The sequence below is a fragment of the Neolamprologus brichardi genome, chromosome 3 (assembly GCF_056152115.1).
Source record: "Neolamprologus brichardi isolate AB-2024 chromosome 3, ASM5615211v1, whole genome shotgun sequence".
Lineage (NCBI taxonomy): Eukaryota > Metazoa > Chordata > Actinopteri > Cichliformes > Cichlidae > Neolamprologus > Neolamprologus brichardi.
The window spans coordinates 37,764,307-37,784,678 of NC_142106.1; the positions used below are offsets into that span (position 1 = coordinate 37,764,307).

General features: G+C 38.7%; 1 protein-coding gene across 1 annotated transcript in view; it reads right to left on the reverse strand.

Annotated features, from left to right (window-relative positions):
• Positions 1 to 19,706, reverse strand: part of LOC102789175 (phospholipid-transporting ATPase ABCA1) — a 180,025-nt gene extending 160,319 nt beyond the window's left edge. The window contains exons 1-8 of the mRNA XM_087838332.1: positions 19,641 to 19,706; positions 10,436 to 10,529; positions 10,142 to 10,283; positions 9,587 to 9,714; positions 7,447 to 7,565; positions 6,570 to 6,767; positions 2,853 to 2,939; positions 2,564 to 2,759 (exon numbers count right to left, since the gene is read on the reverse strand). Coding sequence (XP_087694458.1) covers positions 2,564 to 2,759; positions 2,853 to 2,939; positions 6,570 to 6,767; positions 7,447 to 7,565; positions 9,587 to 9,714; positions 10,142 to 10,283; positions 10,436 to 10,529; positions 19,641 to 19,706 — 1,030 coding nt within the window. The remainder of the gene's footprint in view (positions 1 to 2,563; positions 2,760 to 2,852; positions 2,940 to 6,569; positions 6,768 to 7,446; positions 7,566 to 9,586; positions 9,715 to 10,141; positions 10,284 to 10,435; positions 10,530 to 19,640) is intronic.
• Positions 19,707 to 20,372: the final 666 nt, after the last annotated feature.

Sequence of the window (20,372 nt, forward strand, 5' to 3'; positions counted from 1 at the left end):
CAATGTTTCTTGGTGGAGTCTGTGAGAGTGACATTGTAGAAGTGGTGAGTAAATTCAAGAGTAAAAAAATCCATGGATTGTGACGACCTTGACATGTCGCTAATTAAAGAAGTTCTTCATAGTGTCCTTCAACCATTAACATATATTTGTAACAAATCATTTCAAACTAGAATTTTTCCAGATAAAATGAAAATTGCCAAAGTGATCCCACTATATAAAACTGGTGATAAACAGATTGTGTCAAACTATAGACCGGTATCTTTACTGCCTCAGTTTTCAAAGATTCTTGAAAAACTATTTGCAAACAAACTAGATTCTTTTATTGATAAATATGATTTATTGAATGATCATCAGTATGGGTTCAGAAGAAATCGCTCAACATCTCTAGCTGTGATGGAATTTATTGAAAATATTGCAACGGCTGTGGTTGAAAAACAGTTTGGAATAGGTGTGTTTATTGATTTACGTAAAGCCTTTGATACGATAGATCATTCTTTACTTTTACAGAAGTGTGAGCATGGTTTAAGAGGTGTTGTACAATTTTGGTTAAATAGTTACTTGAATAATAGGTTCCAATATGTGAGTATTAATAACATGAAATCTAAACTTAGAAAAGTAACTTGTGGAGTTCCGCAAGGATCTGTTTTGGGACCTAAGTTAGAGTATATGAGACAAAATTTTTAGGAGTAATTATTGATGATAAACTTTGTTGGAAGCCCCATATAGAACATGTGAAATGGAAATTATCCAAATCTATTTCTATTCTTTATAAAACAAGAGATTTTTTGGATAAGAACTGCCTTTATTTATTGTATACTTCCCTTGTTTGCCTTATATGACCTACTGTACAGAAATTTGGGGGAACACATACAAAACATATTTGGATTCAATATTTAAATTAGGAATGGGGATACAATTTGAGGGGGGAATTAAATTTAAAACATCCTCGTATCCGTACAACATTAAAACGTTTTTGCATCTCTGTGTGTGGAGTGAAGCTGTGGAACAGACTAAGTAAAGATATAAAGCAATGTCCGAGCATGGCGCAGTTTAAAAAGCGGTTTAAGGAGATGGTTTTTACAGGGTACAGAGAAGAGGTAGAGATTTGATAGGGTGTTCTTGTCTAATATTTTCATGTGTGTGCGGGTGCACGGGTATGTTGGTATGGGTATATATATATTTGTAGGTTGTGTATCCTTTGAGGTGTTAATGGGGTTATTGAAAATGTGTATATGTGCGTATGTGTATATACATATGTATGGATAGATAGAAACATATATGTATATGTATATATATATATATATATATATATATATATATATATATATATATATATTTTAAAAAAAGAATAATAAAAAAAAATACACATGACATATAATGTAATTGCAAGGAGGTATTTCTGTAGTCTATTGATTACTAGATAGTGGAAAAGGGGTGGGATTAAATAAGCTTATGCTTCTTCCTGCTCCTTTTTGAACATGAAAGTTATTTGTAGTTGTGGTTGCTCGTTTACTTTTTGTTTTGCTTTGTTTATTTGTCTCTTTTAATTCTATGTTGTTGTACTTTTTTAACATGTTCAAAATAAAGATTCAATCAATCAATCAAATTGCAAAAAAGAGCCATTAGAATAATAAATAAAGTTGGATATAGGGAGTCCACCAACCAGTTTTTTGTAGGATCATCTATGTTAAAATTCATGGACATTATATATTCTAAAACTTTAGAAATGATATATCATGTGATGAAAAAGAATGTTCCAATTTGTAGTTTAAGTATGTTTCAACTAAGAGATGGAAAATGTGATTTGAGGGGGTCTTATAAGTTTGAAATGCCTAAAGTGAGAACCAATGTTAAGTATAGATGTGTGTCAGTTTTGGGAGTGAAATTATGGAATGGACTTAATGATGAACTGAAGATGTGTTTTTCTTTGTCATTCTTCAGGAAGATTTTAAAAATTAGTATTATACAAGGTTATAGAAATTTGGTTTGTTAAAAAATTTTTGTGTTGCTTTAATTTCTTGATTTATCATTGATTTCTTTTCAAACTGTTATACAACTTATTTATCAATGCTATTTATTTTCTTGGTTAAGGATTTGATTATTTCTATGGGGGTAAGGGATAGGATAAGTATAAGCCATAAGGCTTCAGCCTATTCCTTTTTCGGTTACTGTTTGAGTACTTTTATGTAAAATTATAATCTGTTGTTGTTGTTGTTGACTGAAATAAAAATTTCAATTCAATTCAAAATTCAAAACAAAAAGAAAACTTAATTTGACTGATCAGACATCCTGTGCACATACTGATCGAGCTCAACTCTCAGCTCTTTCTCATTTTTCAAACACTACACAGCCACACAGTATGTCCGCGGCAGCAAAATTACAGCAAATCAATCGCAGTGTCCCGTGATGCTGCACATTATACGCCACTGCCTTGTGAATATTCTCCATTTCCCAGCTACCATGACCACCTACTGTGCTGTCGAGCTAAAATGCAGATAAATGATTAGGACAAAAGTCCTGTGTGACAGCTTTGCTTTATAAAGGAGCTTGCTGCAGCACTTACCTGAACTGTTGCCCGTAATGGAAATTGACGTCTTGTTAGCCATCTGTCTAGGTGAGAGTAAACCGAGGGTCATATTGGTGGAATTGGAGTCAGGCTGCTTTCCACACAGAAACCTATTGATACTGCCAATCAGGTCGCCTTGGAAATTCAGTGAACTAGCAGCCTTAAAGGCCGTGGAGTTCTGCAACCTGGCCACCTGGAAATATCAAAGTATGGGCGAATCATTTTTAAGCAAAAGAAACACAAAAAACAACCAGTCATTTCGCGTGTACGTGATACAAGCACTAACCTCCTCAATCAGCGGTAAAGCATTTGCAGTGGTTTTTCTTATCAGCGTCGCCGCATCTGCTGCATTCAGGTTCAAAGCTGCTGGAAGCTTAAAAAGGACCAAACAAAACAATAAATATAAATATGTGCTGGGAATAATATTGAGCACTACTTTTTAAAAAAGTGTACTTTTAGAAGTCCTCCAACTATCGTGGGCATGATTTGTACACCCCGACTCTTAAGTGAAATCCACATTTTAGCTAAAAACACCAATTCAGAATCAACCCTTTTAATTTAAGTGCCATTATATTGGGAACACGCGCCATTTCTTTCCATTTTGACATGTAAGTTGAATCCGAGCATCACCATCTTAGCGCAAGCTAATAAAAGTTACATTAAAATGACAAGTGCTACTGTGCGTTTCAGTGACATTATGAAGGTGTCCAGTGTGAGCCTAATTAGAAGAGTTAAATGGCATGCCCTTTCAACCACTGCCATTTTCATGCATCAAGGCGCAACGCTGCGGCTCAGTTTCTAAATAAAACTCAAATGCTAAAAAAGAAGTGGTCTGAAGCTCACCGTCAGCAGCAGCCTGCCTACTCATCGATTCTCGAGTGCTTCGCCGAGGATCACTTTTACTGTTAGTGACTGAGTGGAGGACGAGGCACGGAGACGAGACAGAGACTGTTTTATGGCAAAAACGTCTGAAAATCCCCCTCTCAGTGATGGTAGAGGGAGAGGGAGAGATTACAGCAGTGTCACATTAAGGTGAGCCATAGCAACAAAACAGATTTGTCAAGCTCTCTGTCTTTCTGAATTCTCAGATGGTGAGTTGACTCTAAAAACAAGAGGCTCCAGCCCTACCCCACTGACCCTGAATTGGATAAGGGTAAGAAAATACATGGATAGATGGTCCATCCAACCATCCATCGGAGAAACCACACGTAATCGGATTGAATCAAAACACCAAGACAAAAATGACTTTGACATTTCAATGACCCCTCGCCGAGCTACTCGTTTCTTGAGGAATGCTTTTCATTCACTGTCGTTCACGCACATTACATCCTGATATTATTTCCAAAAAATCCACCCTCAAACTTGTAAAAAGAAAACATCCAAATTACCCCTGGGCAATCACTACCTCAGTGATAAACTCTGACTTCTTCACTCGTCCTTTCCCTTATGTTACTGTTGTTATCGCAATCAATCAGCAACGTCGAGCCTTAAGTGCGAAGGCCCGATGCTCTTTCCCATCCATCTGCTTGAGGCGCTAAAGAGCTTTTCCACCGTATCTTGTCCGGCCTCTTCTTTTCTCTGCGTCTGAAAGTGCCTGTGGGCTTAAATTGTTCAAATGCTCTCTCCTAAGAACTTCCTGCCTTATCACTTATTTATTGGATTTGCTGTCCCATATACAGGATTTTCTCTCAAAGATAAAGTCAAAGAAAAGTGCACACTTTCATCACCTCAAAAGGGAACAGAAAGATTTAATAGAATTCAGGTAAACATTGTTTCAAACAAAGTCTCTTCTGTTCACATTTGTTCCAGTGAAATTGCTGGAAAACGCAACAGTTTTCAAAGGCAGTGGCGAACGGAGAAGTAATCCTAACATAATGAGGAACTTACTGAGTCACTACTTAGCATGTAAAACGAATGTATTTCATAATGAAAAAGTAGCTCATTGTCTAAGTTCATAGCTAAATCTAAAATAATCATTATCATCATCATTAATCGTAATAATCATCACCTTATGAGTCATTAATCTACTGGCTGGATCTCAAACAAATAATCTACTATTATCCACTGTAGTCCAGTTTAGATGTTATTAGGGATGTGCTTATGAGTGACATGTTAATTACTAGATTGTGCTTTTGTAACTAACTATTAATTGTTACATGTACCAATTTCACCAGTTATCTCTGCCTCAGAATGTAAGGCATGAAACTACATTTGGCATTGAAGGAATTATTAGCGAGATTTAAATTTTCTTCATCTTTCAAAGTCACAGAGTCGGAGAAACCTAACATTTAACTTTTAAATTAACCCAGCTGGCTGACACAGAATATATTTGTCTTTATTTCAATTTCACAGTAATTAAAGTAAACTCAAATAAGACATACAGAAAGAATATCCATAAATATTATCTTGTCCTTCAACGTTTGCTTTTTATTACTTAGGTCTCAATTTAGGTTCAACTCCCACACGGAAAATGTAAAAAGAAGAATTTCATTTTTGCTTAGGCATGAACTTCACAACATCACAGCCAATAATTAATGACCATAACCATCAATTACACCAACACAGGCGGACAGTATAGCCTCGTGGATTAGAAAGATTAACTCAGCGGTGGGGGGTTGGTAGGCAAACCTTTCTTTCCCACCTTCTACAAATAAACTGTAGAGTTTGTAAAACAGCAGCTTGGTGCATAAATGTCCAACTTTACTTGAGAAGTTGCTAATAATAAATATGTAACATAAGGTCAAGTATTTTATATTCATTTTATTTTGCTACGGCTATACGCAACTGATCTTCGGTATGAGTGACGTCTGGCTCTAACTGACAATGTCAGCATGATGTCCCAGTGAGTGGGCATTAAATTAAACTTGGATGTAACCTGTTAGCCATCACAACATCTGGACATACTAAAAGGAGAAAAACTATAACTAGCTACACCAATCAATAGCCATAGCCTATGCAGCCTAGAAGGTGATTGCATGGCAATCTCCAGTTGCTAAAGAACAATGTGTATTCCCTGGTGAGTGGGCATTGACTGCTAGGGGTGCAGATTACTGTGGTCACTTATAGTGCGCATGGACAACACCAACTCCTTGTCCAGTTGTATTGAAACTTGATAAAGTGTGACACCAACCAGGAACTGAGTCCTACAAAGCTGTGCCTTCCTGCAGCAAACATGCTGTTTGTGGCTGAAACTATCACATTTATATCAGTTTTCATTTGGCAACACACTTGTTTGACTGCTGCTCAGAGAGCAGCTAGTGTGTGTCTGTAGACAAGTTGATGTCTACTATGCAAAATACATGTGGCTGCTAGCAACCAAAGCAATTGCAAAGACTGCAGGAGTGCATTTTTTGTGACCAGTAACACGTAGGAATACACGTTTTTCCCTAGCAACATGTGGCTGTCAGGTCTGTGTGACTGGGGCAAACAATGATCCATTGGAGTAACTAGTCTTTTAAAGGGACAAGTATTCTGAGAATGAAGGGCTACAATATTCTCCCGTTGATGTGGTGCATCATGAGTGTTTGTGTTACATCAGAAATAAACAGCAAAAAGTTCTTAAATGCCAATTTTGACTGATGGACACTGTTCCTGTCCCAAAATACTTGTTTATAAATGTAACGTATTTATAACAGATGCAGGATCAGACATGTGTTAATATTTCCTTATATAAAGGTGAGCACACTGAGGTCAAAATACATCATCCGAAATTGTGTTTCAAGTGCACCAGCAGTGGCTGACACATTACAAAAGCTTCATTTTAAATTTTTAATGGCACCTTCATTAGAGCAGACAGCATAATTTGTAAGACTGCTAGATGTAGGTGACCTTGCAAAGAAGGAATTAGGGCTTTTTAAATGCCCAATCAGTGTAAATACTTTTCCAACAATGCACTATCCCTTCAGTTGTTGCTAATTGGGTCCAACTTCCTATGCAAAAACTTCTTCAAGTCCCATCAAACAGAAATTTAAAAAGTTGTGAGATCTGTGGGGGGACGGCTCACCTCAAAGAGCACTTTCCTTGCATCCAGGTTTTGCAGGAGTACTTGCTGGGTGTTAATCAGCTGCTGTGGAGTCAGGAAGCAGCTGACATTCTGAAAAGCCTTCTTTTCAGCTTGGCTTCTAAATTGGACATACTGATCCAGATCTGTCCCCTCACACAGGATGCTCCTCAGGCTGTCTGGCCTCGGGATGCCCATCATCTGAAAAATACACAACAGCCTCGGCAAAAGTTGGCAAACAGAAGAACTTTGGATCTGACCATATTTTATTTAATTATGTGTCGTATACTTTGGGTTGCTGTGCAAACAGATGGTATGCTAAATCGCTTTTCGGAACAGGAGCTAAAATACTGCTTTGATTTTAAATGTGTTTTTAAATCCACAGATATTTATACAAAAAAAACAGAACTTCGTGCACCACAGTGGCAAAAGCAAAAAGTGTGATAGACACAAACAATAGCATCCCCTCACAGATAACTATGGACATAGAAAACAGACAAACACACGTAAACTTCTGTAAGATCTTCATCTTCCTGTCCACACTGTATTCAGGTGCTACCAGAGCCCACTTCATCTTATTTGATAAGACTTGCTATCAGACGAAGAACATTTGCAGACAACTGTGATTTCTACTGCAGCCGGCTTTAAATTACATTTTGTCAAACAAAAACTTCAGAACACTTTGATTACGATGTCAGAAGGAGCGCCACCTGCTGGTTCACCCTCATCTTTCCGAGTGCAGCACTTGCAGCACATTTGCTGTTTTGAACTTTTTTTGTAAAATTTAAATTCCTCTATTTACACAAAAAAGCTGTTTTCCCATATTCCTAATTAGCTGGGATTCTTAACACACTACCACCGTGCTGGTAGCGATACTTACTGGATTGACCTGAATCCGGGCATTCATGAGGCTTTCAGCCACTGCTGTTGGCACCGATAAATTTTGTTTCAGATGTGTGGAGAAAGTTTCATTGTCTCGTAGAATATTCCTCAGGATGACTGGATGAGTTTAAAGAGAAATATAGAGTTAGTGTTACTTTTTTAAAAAGCTGCTGTTTTATATGCATCAACATTTGATTGGCTCCTTTTTGACACAAGCCTTGTTTTGATAGCTTTGGCTATGAGTCCTCCTCGCTCACCATCTGCACTGCAGATATTCTGCAGCCAACAGGCTGTATGTCTCTGCCTCCGTTCTGTGTTTGGTTTCTATACTACTCTAAACAAATGGGAATGCATGCAGAAATCTGTGCACCGAGTGTGCCGTTTGCCCTAATGGACACCAATGCCAAACATGAAGGAGAGCCAAACCTAACAGAGTAGCAACCCTTTCACCACAGAAGGTCAGTCCACACAAAGCACCAGAGGATTTATTCTGTTGTTGAAAGGACAAGGTTAAAGCTTAAGTCTCTGTCTTCAAAATCACTGCAGTGCAGCCAGTGAGCAAAATGTTACACTACAACATTAAATCTATAAAAAAACCTCCTGTGTATCTCTATGTGTGCAGGTCTCAGAACAAAGTGGAAAAGCAGGAGCGAAGACTCTGATTTGGTTTTGTCATGCCTGTTGCTTTGAGTGGCATTACAGCCTGATAAATTTCAGTTTAAATGAGATGACAGTTGCAATTAAATCCTTCACTGGCACAAGTAGGGGGTGAACACTTGAGCTGCACGAGTATGTGAGGGGAGAAAATTTGTTGCTAAACATGTACCAGATTGTTAACCAGCCATTTCCTCCTGATTAGCAGCCAACAGATAGCATTTAAAAAGAGGACGTTTCTAAACCAGTCCTCGCCGCACACTGACAGTCACCGTAGCAGGGATCCTACTAACAACACCATACTATTCAGCATGCACTCTGCTTGCTGGGCCTCCAACATTTGCGACCGACGCGGAGGGCCGGGGGTGGAGGGGGGGGTGAGGGAGGGGGACATAATGTAATTAAATGATCACTTTTGTATTTGTACTACAAGCAAGTCAGTCAATTATCTGGATGGGGGAGGAAAGGGAGGAAGTCACTTGTGCCGGGCTATTCAGGGCTCAATTAGTATGAATGTTTGGTGAAAATAACTGGAAATAATTACACACTTTGATACACTAAGCTAACCTTATACAAGGCCTCGCGACTCCCGCTGAGCACATATTATTATGCTCCCCGTCACTACAGGGGCATCAGGAGGGACTGACAGGGTTAGATTGCGAGGAAGCAGAACATGCTCCGCGCTCTTCCCGAACACCGTTGGCTTTCTGATTGAGGAGACCACCGGAGTGTTTTTAATCAACCCGTGGATTAAAAAAAAAAGAAAGAAACAAAGAGGAGGACAACACAATCACCTTTGCTAGTGTAGTGTTTTGATAGTACTCCATTCCCCATTCTTGTTAGTCACCTTTTGTGCTCCCGCCTCAGACAGCGAGTCCCATTAATTACACCCCGGCTTAGATCTCTGATGGATTTAATCTTGTATATTACAAGCCAGCGACCCCTAAATGCAAATGGCCCACGAGCCATTTGTTGAACAGCAGAAACCTCCCTCCCCCCCTCACCCGCCCACCCCCGCTTTGCCTTTTTGCAAATTAGGTGCTGTATGAAAATCTGAATATCATCAGGCTAAATGAGCCTAATGCAAAGCAGCAACTTATCAAGACAAACGATCTGTCAGTCTGGATGGCAAATTGCATCATAAATAATCACACGCCATTGTTTTTGAGGGATAAAGGGGAATAACAAATCCTCCAACTTGTCATCCTCATGAAGGGGATACTTTTCTTGATGGAGAGTACTTAACAAAGGCAAAGCAGAGTGATTGTTGCTGATGCTGATTATTTATTATATCAATTATATTTTGAAGCATTAGTCAGTACCAGCAAAACTCTGATGCCTAAAAAGAAAAATGCACCCCTTGACCTTGTCGCTCGTCACCAGTTTCTGCAGTATTTCTTGATAATGGCTTCAAAATAGGTTTTTGATATAGCTCATCAAGATTTCAATAATCAAATGACCATTAGCGGTACCACTGAACTTACCATTAGCGGAGTTAGGCTGTGACAAAATTGAAGCCCACTGGTCAACACCATTTGCTAGCAGCTGGGCCCTGCTGAGAATAGATTTGTCCACCAGGGAAGTTTGCAGCTCTATCAACATCCCAGAAATTCTGGTGAATTAAAAAAAAAAAAAAACATTTACTCTAAATGTTCTTAAAAATATCAATATCAACAGTTTCTAATCTAAGCGCAGTGCATCACGCTAAGAGACATTAAGAATGCACATCATTTTTTGACCTCTACGTGGTAGTGTCTTGTGAAATTGTCCCCCAGGATGTTACGGTAAAACTGCGACATATGCTAGTATGCTAACGTGTGCAAATTCAAAATGTGGGACATTTACGGAGTGATTGAATTATCTAAAAAATAGTTGCTGTGCAGAAAACTGTCCAGAGGTGCGTGAGAAGATGATCTTGAACAGAATATCATCCAAATCAGCTGAGCTTTTCGATTTTTAGTGGCCCATTCCCAAAACTTCGTAATCATGCCTCATTTATAAATTCCTAAAAGACAGAAAAAGAACATCCTAGTACATACATGGAGTTGTCGAAGTTATTCACTTGGCCTGGTGTCTCTCCTGGAGTTGGATAAGGCAAACAGGGATTTTCAAGGTTGCACACCATACCCTGAATCCAGGGAATCACACCAGCTGATGGCATGGCTTTATTAGGGTAGTGACCTTTGAAAGGAATAGAGATGAATACTTATTAATCTAACCATGTTCATGACATTTCTTTTTTCTTGTCCAAAATCTGCAAAAAGTTGACGAGTTAAAAGTTGTTAATGGATTCACAAAACAAAATTTATTATTGCAACTAGTCTTGTACTTACATTGGCCTTTGTAAATTGGTTGCGTAGTGGTCCGCACCCCCACCAGTATGAAGAAGAGAAACAGAGGCCACAGTATTTCAATGACCAGTCGCACCTACACAAAGGAAAAGGTATTTTCATTTGATTAATTTGCTGTGAATGATAGCGTGTCTAAATCTACTGATTTCTTTGCCTGCTTAGCAAGTATATTAGCTTACCTATAGCAGGTTAGCTTAGCTTAGCAAGTATATTAGCTTACCTATAGCAGATAAGCTTAGCTTAGCAAGTATATTAGCTTACCTGTAGCAGGTTAGCTTAGCTTAGCAAGTATATTAGCTTACCTATAGCAGGTTAGCTTAGCTTAGCAAGTATATTAGCTTACCTATAGCAGGTTAGCTTAGCTTAGCAAGACAATAAAGCTTAAAATACAAACTTTTTTTTACCTTTGGTTTGGTATAGATTAAATTAATGAGATACCAGCTTATTTTATTACCTCTGGACAGAATCAGGGTAGCTGTTAAATATTAGGTCTCTCTATTAAATATTAGGTCTCTCTCCTCCAAGTCTCTGTTAGTACACGACTTAATAATTGATCAACAAATCAATTTACTCTGCCTTACAGAAACCTGGTTGCGGCAGGATGATTATGTTAGTTTAAATGAATCAACACCCCCGAGTCATTCTAACTACCAGAAATCTCGAAGCACAGGCCGAGGGGGCGGTGTGGCAGCAATTTTTCACACCAGTCTATTAATTAATGAAAGACCAAGACAGACTTTTAATTCATTTGAAAGCCTGATGCTTAACATTGTCCACCCCAGCTGTAAAACTCAGAAACCAGTCTTACTTGTTATCATCTATCGTCCACCTGGGCCTTACACAGAGTTTCTGTTTTAGTTCTCAGCTCAGATAAAATAATTATTGTGGGTGATTTTAACATCCATGTAGATGCTAAAAATGACAGCCTCAACACAGCATTTAATCTGCTATTAGACTCAGTTGGCTTTTCTCAAAATGTAAAAGAATCCACCCACCACTTTAATCACACTCTAGATCTTGTTTTAACATATGGCATAGAAACTGAACATTTAACAGTGTTTCCTGAAAACCCTGTCCTGTCTGATCATTTCCTGATAACATTTACATTTACAATAATTGATTACACAGCAGTGGAGAGTAGACTTTATCACACTAGATGTCGTTCTGAAAGCGCTGTAACTAAGTTTAAGAATATAATCCACCCCCTGTTATCATCTTCAATGCCCTGTACCAACATAGAGCAGAGTATGGGGCGCCGTTTGTAAAGTGAAACATGCTGAAATTAATGGCAACATTTTTCCACATTTAGCTCAAAACCTTACAAAAACATGTTTTTTCGAGTAATTTTTTACAACATTTAGTAAAATATTTGTAACTTTTCATCAAATGTTAAATATTAAATCTAAATGTTAAATATTAAATCTAAATGTTAAATGTTAAATCTAAATGTTAAATATTAAATTTAAATATTATATTTAAATCTAAATGTTAAATGTTAAATCTAAATATTATATTTAAATCTAAATGTTAAATCTAAATGTTAAATGTTAAATCTAAATGTTACAGAAAACTAAATATTTAGGCTAACATGCAAATTTATTGTACGGATCAACGGAAATACCAAAATAAAAGCTTCCCGAAAACCTCCGGTGCAAAATTGTGTCTGCTCTCCCCCTCACTTCTCCCCGCCATGTGCTGCTTCACTTCTTGCCTACGAGCATGTCCAGCGATTTTGCTGGACATGTGCTGCAGCGATTGTGAAGTGGAGACTGCAGCTGCTAAGAGTGCACTACTGCTGAACCTTTGGATGGCCGACAAAACGGATCTTCCGATGTTTTCAGCTAAATCGCCGAACGTGCTTTCTCATGGTCCGCGCCGGGTTATGGCTGAATTCCAGTGGAATGACGGTCCCGCCTTAATAGACGTTCCAGCCATGTGTTCCAGCCCCAAACCTAACCTTATCCCTAACCATAACCTTATTCCTAACCTTTACTAGCAGTTAAATGACGTAAAATAGTGTTTTCCAAAGCGATTTTTAGAAAATGAACGAACGTGTAGATTGAGTCCAAACGGTTCTCATGTGCTCTCCTTTTTCCGATGCCGTCATTCAACGTGTTGGGTACCTGAAAGCATAAAATGTTGACAATTTGTCACCTACCGAAAATTGTTATGCTTAGGGAGTGAGAACGTATCTGACCACTACCGACACACTTTTGCACCGGAGGTTTTCGGAAAGCTTTTATTTTGGTATTTCCGCTGATCCGTGCAATAAATTTGCATGTTAGCCTAAACATTTAGATTTAACATTTAACATTTAGCATTTAGATTTAACATTTAGATTTAGATTTAAATATAATATTTAGATTTAACATTTAGCATTTAGATTTAAATATAATATATAGATTTAACATTTAACATTTAGATTTAGATTTAAATATAATATTTAGATTTAACATTTAGATTTAAATATAATATTTAGATTTAACATTTAACATTTAGATTGAATATTTAACATTTAGATTTAACATTTAAAATTCTGTTTTAAATATGAAAAGTTACAAATATTTTACTAAATGTTGTACAAAAGGACTTGTTTTGAGCTAAATGTGGAAAAATGTTGCCGTTAATTTCAGCATGTTTCACTTTACAAACGGCGCCCCATAGCAGAGCAGCTATCTGAACGCTACTCCAACAGAGGTCAATTATCTTGTTAATAATTTCACCTCCTCACTATGTACGACTCTGGATACTGTAGCTCCTGTGAAAACTAAGGTCTCTAATCAGAGATTACTTACTCCGTGGTATAATTCTCAAACACGTAGCCTAAAGCAGATGACTCGTAAGCTGGAGAGGAAATGGCGTGTCACAAATTTAGAGGATCATCATTTAGCCTGGAGAAATAGTTTGTTGCTTTATAAGAAAGCCCTCCGCAAAGCCAGAACATCTTACTATTCATCACTGATTGAAGAAAATAAGAACAACCCCAGGTTTCTCTTCAGCACTGTAGCCAGGCTGAAAAAAGTCAGAGCTCTTTTGAGCCAACCATCCCTTTAACGTTAACTAGTAATGACTTCATGAACTTCTTCACAAATAAAATTTTTATCATTAGAGAAAAAATTACCAATAATCATCCCACAGATGTAATATTATCTACAGCTACTATTAGTACCATTGATGTTAAGTTAGACTCTTTTTCTCCAATTGATCTTTCTGAGTTAACTTCAATAATTACTTCCTCCAAACCATCAACGTGTCTTTTAGACCCCATTCCTACAAAACTGCTCAAAGAAGTCCTGCCATTAATTAATTCTTTGATCTTAAATACAATCAACTTATCTCTAATAATCGGCTATGTGCCACAGGCCTTCAAGCTGGCTGTAGTTAAACCTTTACTCAAAAAGCCATCTCTAGACCCAGCAGTCTTAGCTAATTATAGGCCAATCTCCAACCTTCCTTTCATATCAAAAATCCTTGAAAGAGTAGTTGTCAAACAGCTAACAGACCATCTGCAGAGGAATGATTTATTTGAAGAGTTTCAGTCAGGTTTCAGAGTTCATCACAGCACAGAAACAGCTTTAGTGAAGGTTACAAATGATCTTCTTATGGCCTCTGACAGTGGACTCATCTCTGTGCTTGTCCTGCTAGACCTTAGTGCAGCATTCGATACTGTTGACCATAATATCCTATTAGAACGATTAGAACATGCTGTAGGTATTACAGGTACTGCACTGCAGTGGTTTGTATCATATCTATCTAATAGACTCCAATTTGTGCATGTAAATGGAGAGTCCTCTTCACACATTGAGGTTAATTATGGAGTTCCACAGGGTTCAGTGCTAGGACCAATTCTGTTTACATTATACATGCTTCCCTTAGGCAGCATCATTAGAAGACATAGCATACATTTTCACTGCTATGCAGATGACACCCAGCTCTATCTATCCATGAAGCCAGATAATACACACCAATTAGTTAAACTGCAGGAATGTCTTAAAGACATAAAGACCTGGATGGCCGCTAACTTTCTGCTTCTTAATTCAGATAAAACTGAGGTTATTGTACTCTGCCCTGAAAAGCTTAGAAATATGGTATCTAAGCATATTCTTACTCTGGGTGGCATTACCTTGGCCTCCAGTAACGCTGTGAGGAACCTTGAAGTCATTTTTGACCAGGATATGTCCTTCAACGCACATATTAAACAAATATGTAAGACTGCGTTCTTCCATTTGCGCAACTTCTCTAAAATTAGAAATATCCTGTCTCAGAGTGACGCTGAAAAACTAGTTCATGCATTTAATTTAATACTTCCAGGCTGGACTACTGCAATTCATTATTATCAGGATGTCCAAAAAACTCACTGACAAGCCTTCAGCTAATCCAAAATGCTGCAGCAAGAGTACTGACAGGGACTAGAAAGAGAGAGCATATTTCTCCTGTTTTGGCTTCCCTTCATTGGCTTCCTGTTAAATCCAGAATTGAATTCAAAATCCTGCTCCTCACATACAAGGTCTTAAATAATCAGGCCCCGTCTTATCTTAATGACCTTGTAGTACCATATCACCCTATTAGAGCACTTCGCTCTCGCACTGCAGGCCTACTTGTTGTTCCTAGAGTATTTAAAAGTAGAATGGGAGGGAGAGCCTTCAGTTTTCAGGCCCCTCTTCTGTGGAACCAGCTTCCAGTTTGGATTCGGGAGACAGACACTATCTCTACTTTCAAGATTAGGCTTAAAACTTTCCTTTTTGCTAAAGCACATAGTTAGGGCTGGACCAGGTGACCCTGGGTCCTCCCTTAGTTATGCTGCAATAGACGTAGGCTGCCGGGATTCCCATGATGCATTGAGTTTTTCCTTTCCAGTCACCTTTCTCACTCACTATGTGTTAACAGACCTCTCTGCATTGAATCATATCTGTTATTAACCTCTGTCTGTCTTCCACAGCATGTCTTTTATCCTGTCTTCCTTCTCTCACCACAACCAGTCGCAGCAGATGGCCGCCCCTCCCTGAGCCTGGTTCTGCCGGAGGTTTCTTCCTGTTAAAAGGGAGTTTTTCCTTCCCACTGTCGCCAAAGTGCTTGCTCATAGGGGGTCATATGATTGTTGGGTTTTTCTCTGTATCATGAAGCGCCTTGAGGTGACTTTTGTTGTGATTTGGCGCTATATAAATAAATTTGAATTGAATTGAATTGTTTCTCTATTTCCAATCTGTATGTCAAGCTTAGCTAATTGGAGTCTGAGCTTTAGACTAAGGGCACCAGCTGTCTAATTCAATCATAAAAACACTCTAATGTCAGTGACTAGCAGCAGGTGTTGGCGGTGTTCTGCAGAAAAAACACTGGGTATATTCATTAAAACAGAAAATAACTTCATGCCCTGTATATGTGAGACTTTTCATCTCCCTGTATATTTACAATGTAGATACTAAACATAAGATTGAGAGAGCAGTCTCTGCTTGTGACTCCCCAAGCTGAAGCTATCACTCACTCCTTATCATCGCCTTGCCCACTCAATCCTCTCCTGGATGAAGAATGTCAACCACTTTCTTACTTTAATACAACCACTTTATGCCCGCTAGCAGGAAAGTGCCCCATGTGACACGACAGCTTTTCATTTTAACTTAGTATAATACATACACCAGTCGGCCACAACATTAAAACCATCATGACCTAATGTTTTTCAGCAGAAAACTGACTGCACTGAACTGCATTGCCTCTGCTAGCAGCCACTCGCCAACCCCTCCCTGCTTAAAAAACATGCCTGCTTCCATTGCACTCCATTGTAGCTACTATCAGAAGTGTTTACACGGACATGCATATGTGTCTGTGTTTTCTGACATGGCTCCATCATAGCCAGCTTTAAGGTTTGTGCTATAGTAGCTGCACAGCACAGCCTTTGCTCCCTACATGCATCAATAAACCCTCATGGGTTTGCTGGTTGTTCATTGCACCTCTTTTTGTACGCACTAACCAGAGAACCAAGAAGCTGTTTTAGTGTTTTACAGATGATTCAACCACCTGTTTCTGCTTCTAACGCATAAACTTCAAAAACAAGAACAATACAGCCCACCCTTTCACAGGTGCCACTGGAACAAGATAATCAGTGTCATTCATTTCACTTTTCAGTGGTTTTAATATTGTGCCTGATCAGTACCTAGTCTATTTTTATTATAGTTATTACAGGTTCAAGCTTACACCTTTACCAAACTCACCTACACGGTAACTCTTACAGTGCTGTCAATGTGAACGTTTCTTTACGTGTCAAGTGAGGGTAACACACGCTGTAACAAAAAGTCAATTCCAGCCTGCTATGAAGTGGTTTCAGCAGAGTTATGTGCTTTCCCACAAATAATTATACAGCATATATAAAAATTGAACTGTTAAAACTTCAGCTCATTCTTCCTTGACTTGTAAGTGCCAACTTCCTGCCAGCTGGGGTTTGCATGGCCCTTGTTACATTCATCACTCACCAACTCCTAATCTTCATGCACTCCCAGCGTTTCTGTTAAAGTAACCAGCTTAGAGCAAACGGCTGGAGAGCCTCAGTCAGCAAACTCCCCCTATTAGCGCTTCTGCAAAATGTTCGGACTTTGTATTTGACAGCACATCCAGATAATAAGTGAAGACATCCGTTATTATCTTCATGATTAAAGCGCAGAGCAGCCAGAGGTGAAGAAAATGCAATAATATATATTGCTTGCTTTGCCGTGGCACCATGGAGACCTTATAAGTGAGTCTGAGCACATTTCATTTAGTTCACTAGGCATTTAGGGATATAGTGAATCTTCAGTTGTAGAATTTGTCAATGAATAAAACTGCAGAAAATCACGTTGTATATATTTCAAAGAAACTAGACAGAATTTAAAATGTAGTCCTTTAATTCCTTCTAGTCTATGTGCCAGTGAGGATGTAGCTCTGCTGAGAGGGTGAATTATCATAATGTATGCCAAAGAAAAGGCCTGGAGAGGGAACACAGATCATGGGGGACTTTCTCAATGTCTGGCTCCCCAGGCATTTGCCATCGGACACTAGAGTCTTTGTGAATAGATAATCTTCTCCTATGAAATTATGTGGAATACTGGACCATAAAATCAGTTTCATGCCTGTTATAAAATCTTAAAATGCTTGGTGAGGCATTCATATAATTGGTCATTAACCTCCACAAGCCCTCCAGAAGCACCATTGTCCTTGCTAACTCCCACTGGTTTTGTCTAATAACAATATTTCATGTTGACATTGGCCAAATATCCTACATCCCATGCACAAAACCACTGCTGTCCTCTTACATATTATTGAGGAAAAGCAGTTGCATATTTCTCCCTGTTACAAAAAGAGCCCACACTGTTCTTTCTGCTGGTCGGTAAAATTAACAAGGGAGGAACGTTTCCCAGAAATAAAGTTGTAAAATTGCAAATGACTTTGCCTTGAGTTATTCCAAGAAAGTACAAACTTTGATGAAATGTCTGAAGATGTCGTTTGTTCTGCTCAGGTAGCAGGCACACTGCTGCGCTCGAACCCCCAACAAAACAAGTGGGCGGATGCGACTGCGAGGGTATAAATCAAACACATTGCAGCTTTCTACAGCAGCAATATCTGCCTCTAACAAGGCTTACAAGATTCCTTGACAACCGGTCGAGGCCCTTGGAATGCCGCTGCAACTGTTATCTTCCCGCAGCATGTGAACTGCTGGTCAGTGCGGGTGATACGGCAGGCAATTATGTCTGCCCACGTACGTGAGCAAGGGACAATTGTTTGAAAAAGTTTTCTGAATGAAATACATCTACTAGGCTCGCATTCATATGAAAAGAATTCTGATATTGTTTCTTATAAATCTAAAGCTAGAAATGCTTCAAGAGAAGTGTGCACAATTTTCAAGAAGAAAAATTCAGCTGCTAACTCTTGAAATGGATAAAGTGTCTTGTGTGGTAAGTGGCAAAACAAAACAGATATATAAGATGAGCCAGATAGGGGTAGGAAACAGCATTTGCGTCCTCCTTGTCCCTTTCAAACAAGAAATGGTCAATATTTTGTTGTTCGTCTTTGACTTGGCATTTATGTGGGGTTTTTTTTAATGTGTACTAGCACTTGTTACATAAATGTTTGAAATAAAGATTTGATTGATTGACTGAGTTGTTTCAATGAGAGAAGATCCTGTAACTTTACAGTTTAAGTCCTGTAACAGTTAAAGTTTAAGTTTCATAACTTATTTTATTTTGAAAAGAATATTTAGCATTTAAGAAAAGTTGATTTTGCTTTGTTATAGCGGCAAATTCTTATTGGCATGGCACACTTGGAAAATAATTGGAAATTGGAATTGGTCAAAAGAACTGTCTCTATAGTGACATTACAGCTGGCCACACTTGTTGTTATCATAACTTGATAACAAGCTTGAAGTGCTGACTTAAAATAAGAAGCAAAAGCAGGTGAAATCAGACGAGGTGTAATTGCTGAAAACATCTGATGTTAAGTTGAGTCCCTTTATGAGCACTTAAAGAGCTGAAAATGCTCATGAATGCACAACACCTAAAAAACCTAACAGCTTAAGGTGAAGCGGTGGACGTGTCTGTCAGTGAAGGAATGAAAACAGCTAAAATGTCAGCTGAACTGTAGTCAGTGATAGTAGTTCCCTTCTGTACTTAAATCCGAGGGCAGCAGAGATATGAGAAGGAAAATTTGGCGTATTGCTTGAAAAGTGAAAATGAATAACCTTTAATTGTGTGGTCATGTTTTTGTAAACTGTAATGACACTATTCTTTATGGGTAACAGTGGTCAGGTCATTCGTTGGAGAACAGAAAGAAAATTTGCCCTTCAAACAAAGCGTTTAACATTTGTCACTCCCTATCCATTTCCACTGGGCCAAAGACTGGCTTTGTTAGAAGTAAAATCCAGCCAATGTGACATAACATGCACAGGAGATGGATCACCAAAAATTGAAGGTGACACTTTGAATTGGTCGGCATTAAGGTAAGATTGTTCTTGTTCTCTAAGGGGAGAGTTAAAGGGGCTTACTTCTATAGTAGACAATTTTCCTAGTAAATCCCTCCTATTACCTTTCCCTCCCATGAATAACTTAGTCGCCCTTGATAACACAACCCTGGGACCACATCCTCATTTTCTCTCCATTGCTGACCAATTTTAGCAGATATAGGTTGATTTGCAAAGGGGTGGTGGTGTTAGTGCACAGAAGTGTACCTTTTGTCTCTTCCGTAGAGTGAAGTTCTTCCACAGGAGCAGAGTGAACTGCGTCAGGAGACCCATTACGGCTTATCCTGGCAATATCCTGCCAAAGCGTCGCTATGGCAACTGGCCCACTTAATAAACCCTGGAGGGAATAAAAGGCAGAGTTTGGTTTTAATACAGAAGAGCGATGCATCTTGGGGGAGTGCCACTAATCATTCACTTCCCCAGGCCTTGGGGCTTATGGTGCAGCACCTGTTCTAAGAATTATTATCACCTACACTCAGCACATCTCAGGACGGGGGCTCAGCTCGTGGAGGTTACGCAGTTCGGGTCTAGCAGTCAAAGAGTTTTTATTAAGGACCGTGCGGGTGTTTTATATATACTGCTTATTAAACAAGTATATAAGCAAAATCTCTTTTTTTGCTGTTGTTTTGCCTTTAAAGGAGGAACGTAGACTCTAGTCTTTGCCTCATTGACTACACTTGTGCAAATTCCCTGTCTATTAATCAGTCTCTTTAGTGACCAGAGAACAATAAAAGTCAGGGGGGAAAAATACATGGGCAACTGCATCACTTTTCATGTGGACCAAAGACTGCCATAAAATATTTATTACATATTTTACTATCTACTCACCCCTGATTACACAGATAATAAACAAATAGGTCTGCTGTGTCATTTTTACACTGCTACATCAAGTATGACCTTTATTAAAAACTCCACAGCTGACAGTCCTCCCACTGACTA